Source organism: Anneissia japonica, unplaced genomic scaffold (genome assembly GCF_011630105.1).
Source record: "Anneissia japonica isolate Jap-2015-1 unplaced genomic scaffold, ASM1163010v1 scaffold667_len338742_cov159, whole genome shotgun sequence".
NCBI lineage: Eukaryota > Metazoa > Echinodermata > Crinoidea > Comatulida > Comatulidae > Anneissia > Anneissia japonica.
In genome coordinates this window covers 1-9,148 of record NW_022705208.1, presented here as the reverse complement: position 1 = coordinate 9,148, position 9,148 = coordinate 1, and the positions used below count along the sequence as shown (strand labels likewise).

The following is a 9,148-nucleotide window of genomic DNA, read 5'->3' as shown; positions in this document are numbered from 1 at the left end:
TGCCTTACTTGACGAGCAGTCGGATGCTTCTTTCCTGACAGATGACTTGAAGGTGAAACTTGGAGCAAATGGAACAAGTGTAGACCTAGAAATATCCACTGTATTGACTGCTGGCAAGGTGAGGTCAGAAAGAGTTCAGGGTGTGACCATAAGAGGATTGAATCATTTTGACGTCGTGCAAGTACCAGTTTTATATACCAGGAAGAGTATCCCAGTGATAGTTTCACAGATTCCTACTCCAGACAACATTAAAGTTTGGCCTCACTTACAGCATCTTAAATCTGAATTAAGTCCACTCCTAAATGTACCGGTAGGGCTTCTTATTGGTGCAAATTGTCCCAAAGCCTTAACACCCACAGACGTGATTCCCGGTGCTTCGGATGAAGATCCGTATGCTGTGAAAAGAGTACTTGGATGGGGTGTTGTAGGTATGAGCAAGCATGGAGAATCGAAGTTGTGTACAACATCCTTGAGGCTGTCTCTTATACACATCTAGATGTGTAAGAGTTCAGGGTGTGACCATAAGAGGATTGAATCATTTTGACGTCGTGCAAGTACCAGTTTTATATACCAGGAAGAGTATCCCAGTGATAGTTTCACAGATTCCTACTCCAGACAACATTAAAGTTTCACCTCACCTAAAGACCTCACTTACAGCATCTTAAATCTGAATTAAGTCCACTCCTAAATGTACCGGTAGGGCTTCTTATTGGTGCTAATTGTCCCAAAGCCTTAACACCCACAGACGTGATTCCCGGTGCTTCGGATGAAGATCCGTATGCTGTGAAAAGAGTACTTGGATGGGGTGTTATAGGTATGAGCAAGCATGGAGAATCGAAGTTGTGTACAACATCCTTGAGGACTGCCACTAAAGTATCCGAAGTGATAGAGGCACTTCAAAGTGATTTCGTCGACCTGGGAAACTTAAAGAATGACGGTGCAGCGCTCTCAGTTGAGGATAAGAGATTCATGAAAATATTAAATGAAAACAAAGAAGTTGTTGATGGTCACTTGCAGTTGCCACTCCCTTTTAAGTCTGATATGGCCAAGCTTCCAGACAACAAAGTTGTAGCCTTCAAGAGATTAGAGAGTCTGAAAAGTAAATTTAATAAGAAAGAAAGGTTCGCAACACAATACAAGAAATTCAATGACTGCCTTGTAGATGAGGGCCAGGCGGAAGCTGTACCAGAAGAGGAGACTGCTAATGCTGGCTGGTACCTACCCCATCATGGAGTCTACCATAATCATAAACCTGGAAAATTAAGAGTGGTACTTGACTGTGCGGCAAGATACCAAGGAGTTAGCTTGAATGATGTACTACTTCAAGGGCCCAACTTAATGAATAGTTTGATAGGAGTTTTGCTTCGCTTTCGAAAGGAAAGAATTGCCTTCATAGGTGACATTAAAAGCATGTTCTACCAGGTCCGAGTAGCCCCACAACATAGGGATTTCCTACGATTCCTATGGTGGGAAAGTGGTGATGTTAATAAAGCACCAAAGGAGTTTCGAATGTTAGTGCATGTATTTGGCGCTAAATCATCTCCGGGATGCGCCAACTACAGTTTGAAGGATGTAGCAAAACGGTTATCAGACAAGTATGGCCAAGATGCATTAGAGTTTGTCCAAAACAACTTTTATGTGGATGACGGCTTGCAGTCAGTTGAGACAGCGGATGAGGCAATAGACCTAATCCAGAGGACGGTAGCCATGTTGAAGGAGGGAGGATTCAAACTGCATGAATTCCTCTCAAATTCAAAGCAGGTTTTGAAAGCACTACCAGATGATTGCATCGCATCTAATGTCAGCCAGAAGGACTTGAGTAATCTTTATTTTATTTTATTCTGGTTTATTCACATCGAAACATATTTCGTGGCAACACAAAGGCTGAATTGAGAAATATTAACAAAATTCGACATAAAAAACAATTATAAACTAATTAAAACGATTGCACTCAACAACAAATGAAAATTTTTTTAAAACAAATTGGCTAAATTTGAATTACATATCTAAAATATTCGAATGCATAACATCTAAAACAGGTTAACAACATCAATAAAAATTAATAAGGCCTAAATTTGATATTACACTAGAATTAATTAAAATTTTATTTACAAATCTACCCACAGAACGTACTTTGGGAATACTGTGGGACCCTACTCTTGACGTATTTACATTTGAAGGCAACATGAAAGAGAATCCTCCGACAAGAAGAGGCATTCTATCGACTGTGTCTGCTGTGTTTGATCCACTTGGATTAATTGGTCCCTACATTTTACAGGGGAAGCGAATCCTCCAGAACGTCTGTGCAGAAGGAAAGGACTGGGACGAACCGTTAAATGACGATACAATCCAACATTGGATAGCTTGGAAAGAGGAACTTCAGTACCTCAGCAACATTAAAATTAGCAGATGCTATAAGGCACCTAATGCAACTTGAAAGGTGTCTTCTGTTGAACTTCACCACTTTAGTGATGCATCCACTTCAGGATATGGTCAGTGTTCGTACCTAAGACTAGTGCACGAAGATGGAACTGTAAGAGTATCACTTGTCATGAGCAAATGCCTGAGTTCAGGCCACCCATGTTAGTGTACAAACGATTCCAGAGATGTTAAAGCGATACTCCAGCTGGAGCCGAGCAAGCAGAGTTCTTGCTCTATGTATTGTTTTCTCATACAAATGCAGAGGTTGGAAAAGAAGTGGAGATCTCACAACTCAGGACATTGACAGAGCCAAGAAACTGATGGTAAAAGCTACTCAGCATAACCACTATAAGGAACTTGATAAGTTGACCCAGCTAGATCCTGTGGTGGACCAAGATGGCCTTATTAGGGTAGGGGGAAGACTAAAGAGGTCAATCAGTCTCCCTGAAAGCATTAAATGCCCAGTAGTGATCCCTAGCAAATCTGAACTAACACGTTTAATAGTAACTCATTATCACCAAGTGACGCACCATCAAGGTAGAGGTATCACATTAAATGCCATTAGAGCTGGTGGTTTTCACATAATTGGTGGAGTGTCATCAGTAGCCAGATTTATCCATAACTGTGTACTGTGCCGTAGATTAAGAAGGAAGCCAGAGACACAGAGAATGGCAGACCTACCGCCCGATCGACTAGAACCTGCACCAGCCTTTACACATTGTGGTGTAGACCTGTTTGGACCTTTCGAAGTGAAGAATGACAGGAAGTTGGAGAAACGCTACGGTGTACTATTTACTTGCCTTGTTTCACGTAGTGTCCACATAGAAGTTGCCAGTTCGCTGTCCACTGACTCGTTTCTCAACGCCTTTCGAAGACTTGTAGCTAGACGAGGTGCAGTTAAACAATTAAGATCGGATCAGGGTACCAACTTTATCGGTGTTTCAAGAGAACTACGTGAAGCAATGACTGAAATGAATCAAGAAGACTTAAAGTCTCAACTGCTTCACTTAAATTGCAATTGGCTTTTCAACGTCCCGACAGCAAGCCACCACGGTGGTGTTTGGGAGCGCATGATAAAAACAGTAAGGAGTATTTTGGATGCACTTATGTTACAACATAGGGCACAACTTAATGATGAGATGTTGATAACTTTCATGGCCGAGGCTGAGGGCATTGTAAATAGTCGACCCTTATGTACCACTGAGGATGCTAGTTTAGAGCCACTGACCCCAGCACATTTACTCATGATGAAGCCTTTTGTACCGCCTCCACCGGGCAACTTTAATACAAATGGTCGCTATAGCAGGAAAATGTGAAGACGAGTCCAGCACCTGGCCGAATGTTTCTGGTCAAGATGGCGCAAGGAGTACGTCCACCTTCTACAGAGCAGGCAAAAATGGAATGTGACGAGACGAAATATGCGAATAGGAGATGTTGTTATGGTGATGGACGAAGGCGCAGCCCGAAGCACTTGGGAGCTAGGACGTGTAACCAAAGTCATGCCTGGTCAAGATGATATATAAATATATATATGCCTATATATTCATATATATATTATGGTGGCCATCTTTAAAATAATGTTTTATTCACTATTGATTAAGTCAAATTCTAAATAGTTAAAATGTATTCTGTTACCCTTGTAATTAAAAAAAAAAAAAAAAAAAAACTCTAATTAAACTAAATAATAAAACAAAAATGTGTCATACCTGAAATTAAAGGGAGCCCTGTATCGGATGCCGATACATATGTTTGTGGTCATAGCGCCCGCTCTAAGGTTGCTAGGCAGTAACATCCATTTTGAATTAATCAAAACTTTTGAATGATTGATGTTCTCATTGATATGTCTGATTTTTGATGCAGTGACACCTGAACCGAATTTTACGACACGGCTTGATATGACGGCAAGAAATATAGAATAAATGATACAGCCGAAGCCAGTAAAATCGTTTCAGTGTCCTTTTTGATCAGCATATTAAAGCTGCTACGTTGAGGCAGCTACACATATCTTTAGGTGATGCTCAGAGTGCCTCTTCACTTCACCCTTCTGAGGTTGAAAAAAAAAATAATAAAATGAGTTATTGATTGGCAAGAATTTTAACGCATGCATTGTCGATCCCACGTTTTTGCGTAAATATTTACACTGTCATTTTGTGGGACTTTAGCAACAATATTCATCGGGTGGTGCTTAGCAGAAATGTCCATTTTCTTCGCCAATTAACACATGAATCCACAATACAGTTCTTATATTCTTTCGGAATAAAAGAATTAGTAAACCAACTCAATCGAAGGCTATGTTCTCACACGGCAGCTAACGGTTAGCAGGATCCGGATCCTGCTAACCGTTAGCTGCCGTGTGTCCATACGAGAAAATCCCGATCCAGATACCAACAATATGATGATCGAATCACTGGCCAATAAGAAACTGGAAATTGTAAACACGTACGTGTGATTGGTTGATGATAGAAACGCGCTCACTTGCTAACCGATAGCGCTTGCTAACCGTTAGCGGTATCTGGATACCGCTAACGGTTAGCGCTAATCGATCAGGCGTTCGCACGTAGGTGCTAACGGTTAGCTCCCGATCCGGATACTAGGGTTCTCATGAGGACCGGGCTATAATTTATTTTTGATACTTTTGAATGAGCAATTCAATGTTTTAAAAATAGTTTTTGCATTGTTACACCGACTTAATTCAATTTCAATTATTCAGAAAAAATAACCCAATATGGGGAAGAGAAAGACAGAAATACAAAACATCACAGTTCATCAAGCAAAAAAAAATTTTTTTTTAATGCAAATCTCACTATCACACATGCCATACTAACACATTATAGTATTAAAGCATTCTTATTCTTTACTCGCCACAATATACAGAATACAAATAGGCCTACAACAAATTATATAAGCTAGCGGGCGGCGAACTTAATCACTATAACAAAACGTCTGTGAACTTCACTCATCCAGTTTAACATATAAAATACAATACTATAAATAATATAGGCCTATTATAATATAATCAAAAATTAACAAAATACTATGAAGCAATTATCTAGTTAGTGAATACGAAAAAGAAATATATATATATATATAACTGTCAGTATATACAATGCTTCTTTGATTAGTCGTTGATAAGGGGTGTTGTTAACAGAACATATTATTTTGAAGCAGCCTTCGTTACAAAAGTCCTTACATTTATGGGAACTATTTAAGTGTTTAAAAATATGTGAGCTTTTGTCCGCTTTTAGATGTTCGTAAGTAAAACTTATGTATTACAAACACTTTGAGACCAAAATCAAGTTACTGTGATATGCGGTTGTCAAGATATGGGCACTTACTTTCAAAATAGCGGCCATTTTTAAATTCAAGATTGGGGACGTCTGTCGCCAAGTTGCCAACATGTTTTTTGTGTTATTTGGGACCTAACCAACATACCTAAACAGGTTGGTCCTTCTATTCATCAAAACCCTACGGAATTATATAGTTCCCCCTGACTAGTATGTTGTATGTTTGATTTAGCACTGCGACTTCTTTGTTTTATCTTGGTATAGTAGGTAGGCCTATCGCCTGATATGAGAAGTGGCCACAAACGCTAGAAATCATCTGATGCGATGCGAGTCTAGGAATATAATTAATCCAAATCTAGATCCAGAATACCCATACATGCTAGAACTGACCAGCGTGAACGACTTCACCGTCAAGTGTAAGTTGGCTGAGACCATGAGGGTCATAAACTGAATGGGCGAAATATTTCAAATGAAATTGTCTATGAATTCTGTGTCGGCGGCGGTTATTCAGAAATTAGCTCATTTCATGGGAAATGATAATTAATACAAAGTATTTAATTTGGCGATTAAAACTTGAATTTGCCTCTCCTATAAAATATAGAAAAAAGGCAAGATACATAGGTCTATTGCAATTTTAGTTAAGTCTACCTTTTTTCTGAATAGAACAGTCCATCGTCCAGAAAATGAAAAGGTTGCAGAGTGCGTGCAATGGGACAAAATTAATGGAACAAAAATTCAAGGATGGAACCAACCAATATCACGTGATACAAAATACACCAATCAAATGATAAGGATCTATTTAGGTGTGTTATAACTGTCCAATTAATAACAATAATATACACTTTACTACATGCAAACTAGATTTAAGATCATGGTGGGTATCAAAATGGAAACCAGTAGAAATATAAAAACAAAAAAATATACTAATATCTGTAACAAATACAGAAATAATTGCAATACTGGTAACAATAAAATTATTAATAATTCTGATATTAATACCCACTTACACACATGCCTGTCCTTTATTTTCATCTTGTCTTCATAGATCACGGCAGGTATCAAAATTAAAAACATTAAGCCAATATATATAACAAACTTATTATAGCAACACAATAATAGTATACGTAATACATAAAGAAATAATGGTAAAGCTGGTAACATTAATAACATGACTAATTCTGATATTAAACCACATTTATATTTATATTCTCCAACCATATTCTGGTTTGTATATAAAATGGTAAACCTCACCATGGAAATCATAAGATACAATATACCAAAATTATTGTAACAATATGAAGTTAATAGTATAAATAAATATAGAAATAACTGTATTACTGGTAACAATAATACTATTAATAATTCTGATAATAATACCCACTTGCAAACAAACTTGACATCAATTTTCATTTCATTTGCGTAGATCATGGCGGATATAAAAATGGAAAACAGTATATATATAGAAAAATAATTATAAGAAAATGACAAGAATATTTGTAACCCATACGTAAATAATTGTAATACTAATGATAATAATAAAAAAAATGATAGTATTAGTATTATCATAATCCTAGACACTGGCCAGACATTCATCTCCTTTATATAAATCACGGCGAATGTCAATAAGCAAAATAATAGATATGTAACAACAATAGAAGATGGAGTATAAAATAATAATACTGAAATTGATATGATGAATAACAAAAACAATGAGAATATTTGTAAGTGTGTGAAAGCATCATTACTATAGTTATTAATGTTTTTAAGTGTATTTTTTATTGACTGTATCGAAGGCCAAATATTTGGAGATTGGTTGACACTACTATGGGGTGATTGGGCACTAGGAGGGTTTGACGATTGCTGGTTGGTATTATACACAGTTTGATTGGCACCAACCACACTTCTTAAAGATTGCCTGGAAGGTAATGGGTTAAACTGATTTGATGCCTGGTGGTTGCCACTACTAGGAAATCGTTGTATGAAATATGTGATTAGATATTCTGGATATACTTGCTGGGTATCAAATATCACAAAGATATTTGGATCACTTGCGTTGTCGACGCAAGAATCATACATTCCTTTTGTTTTATCCAAAGGATCTACATACGGCGGTCTTCGCATGTCCTTTGTTCCAAAGGTGTACCTACCAACAAGAACTCGTGCTACAAACATTTTTTTTATGTTGTGTGCATCGGCTCCTGCGTAGTGATTAGAATAACTGGCTTTTCTTGCGAAATACGCACCTTGACCATAAACAGCACCAGCTCGCGTTCCACTCAGACGGAAATCAAAATTTTCGCGGCAAATGTCGTCAACACTTTCTTCTGTGGTGCCATGGAAAAGTTGAAGCTCTTTATCAAAGCCATTCTTATTAATCATGACTTCTTTTTGCCTTTTTTGAAACAAAAAAATATATCGTTATTACCAATTATTAACAGCAATAACAAGATAATCTGAGATGTACATGTACACATGTTGTACAAAAACCATAGAGATATAATAAGAATACTAGAGCACTAACCGCAATGTATTCGATGTTCGAAATACGCAGAACTGTGTGTGTGTACCATCCAAGATGGCTGCCATAGATTTAGCCAATCAAATTTTCGCTAAGCACCATCGTTTTCAATTGCGCCCTCAATTTACTCAGAAAGTTCAGTACAGCTAGTTACCCGTATATTTGAAACTCGAGCGTTGCGGTGTTTGGGTGTAATGTACACGATTTTAATTTTCATTCCTTGGTACTTTATTTTTGAATAAGATGTTCCACCTGGCCTCGTTTTGGCTACAAATTTTAATAATTTGTTATTACCAATACTCATTACCATTAATGAAATAATAGTCAGTCAGAGGGCTTATTAATATGTAATAATATGTATACTAAGCCTGAAGGTGGCGCTTTACTACGACGGCCATCTTGGATGGTACACATACATAACTCTGCATTGCTGCGCCATCTTGTCAGCACTCTAGTTGTTTAATAGCTCTATGACAAAAACGCACATGTTTATGTACATTTATGCGCATTATTGTTTTGTTGGACCTTGGCAAAACTATCAAAGGGGCTTTTAGTATGTGTCAACTTTGAATTAAAAGTGATAAAATGGAAGAAACACTCCGATTTGCAATAAAAATTATGAGTAACTTAAATACGCATTAAAGGATGATAAAGTAGTTTCTAAACGCATTCCTGCTGCGATTGTCATTTTAAATAAAAACAATTTTACCGTGCATATGTATCCCAACATTTATAATTTTGAACCCGTTCGAGTTTTGTGATATTTCCTTCTGGAAGTGTCTTGCTGAACAATTTCTGTATTTTCTCATATTCATCCTGGTGTTGATATTTTGATACTTCTACAAGTCGGTGTGATGATGTTGCTTCGCACATATGGTCCAGTCCGAAATGTAGCAATATCAGAGGTTGCATTTTTTTTTGCTAT

The 9,148-nt window shown here is 37.4% G+C and overlaps 3 protein-coding genes across 3 annotated transcripts; 2 read left to right on the top strand and 1 right to left on the bottom strand.

The window, feature by feature from the left end:
• The first annotated feature begins 9 nt into the window (after positions 1 to 9).
• LOC117105399 lies at positions 10 to 2,437 on the top strand. The gene is made up of 3 exons (XM_033246524.1): positions 10 to 474; positions 861 to 1,819; positions 2,127 to 2,437. Exons 1-3 carry the CDS (start codon positions 431 to 433, stop codon positions 2,435 to 2,437), a joined length of 1,314 nt encoding a protein of 437 aa, XP_033102415.1. The 5' UTR covers positions 10 to 430.
• A 169-nt stretch (positions 2,438 to 2,606) lies between these two features.
• On the top strand, positions 2,607 to 3,737 carry LOC117105411. Its single transcript, XM_033246537.1, has one exon. It carries the CDS (start codon positions 2,607 to 2,609, stop codon positions 3,735 to 3,737), a length of 1,131 nt encoding a protein of 376 aa, XP_033102428.1.
• A 2,618-nt stretch (positions 3,738 to 6,355) lies between these two features.
• Positions 6,356 to 9,080, bottom strand: LOC117105410. Its single transcript, XM_033246536.1, has 2 exons — positions 8,933 to 9,080; positions 6,356 to 8,097 (listed from the first exon to the last, which is right to left on the bottom strand). The coding sequence occupies exon 2, from the start codon at positions 8,082 to 8,084 to the stop codon at positions 6,552 to 6,554; it is 1,533 nt and encodes a 510-aa protein (XP_033102427.1). The 5' UTR covers positions 8,085 to 8,097; positions 8,933 to 9,080; the 3' UTR covers positions 6,356 to 6,551.
• Between the last annotated feature and the right edge of the window lie 68 nt (positions 9,081 to 9,148).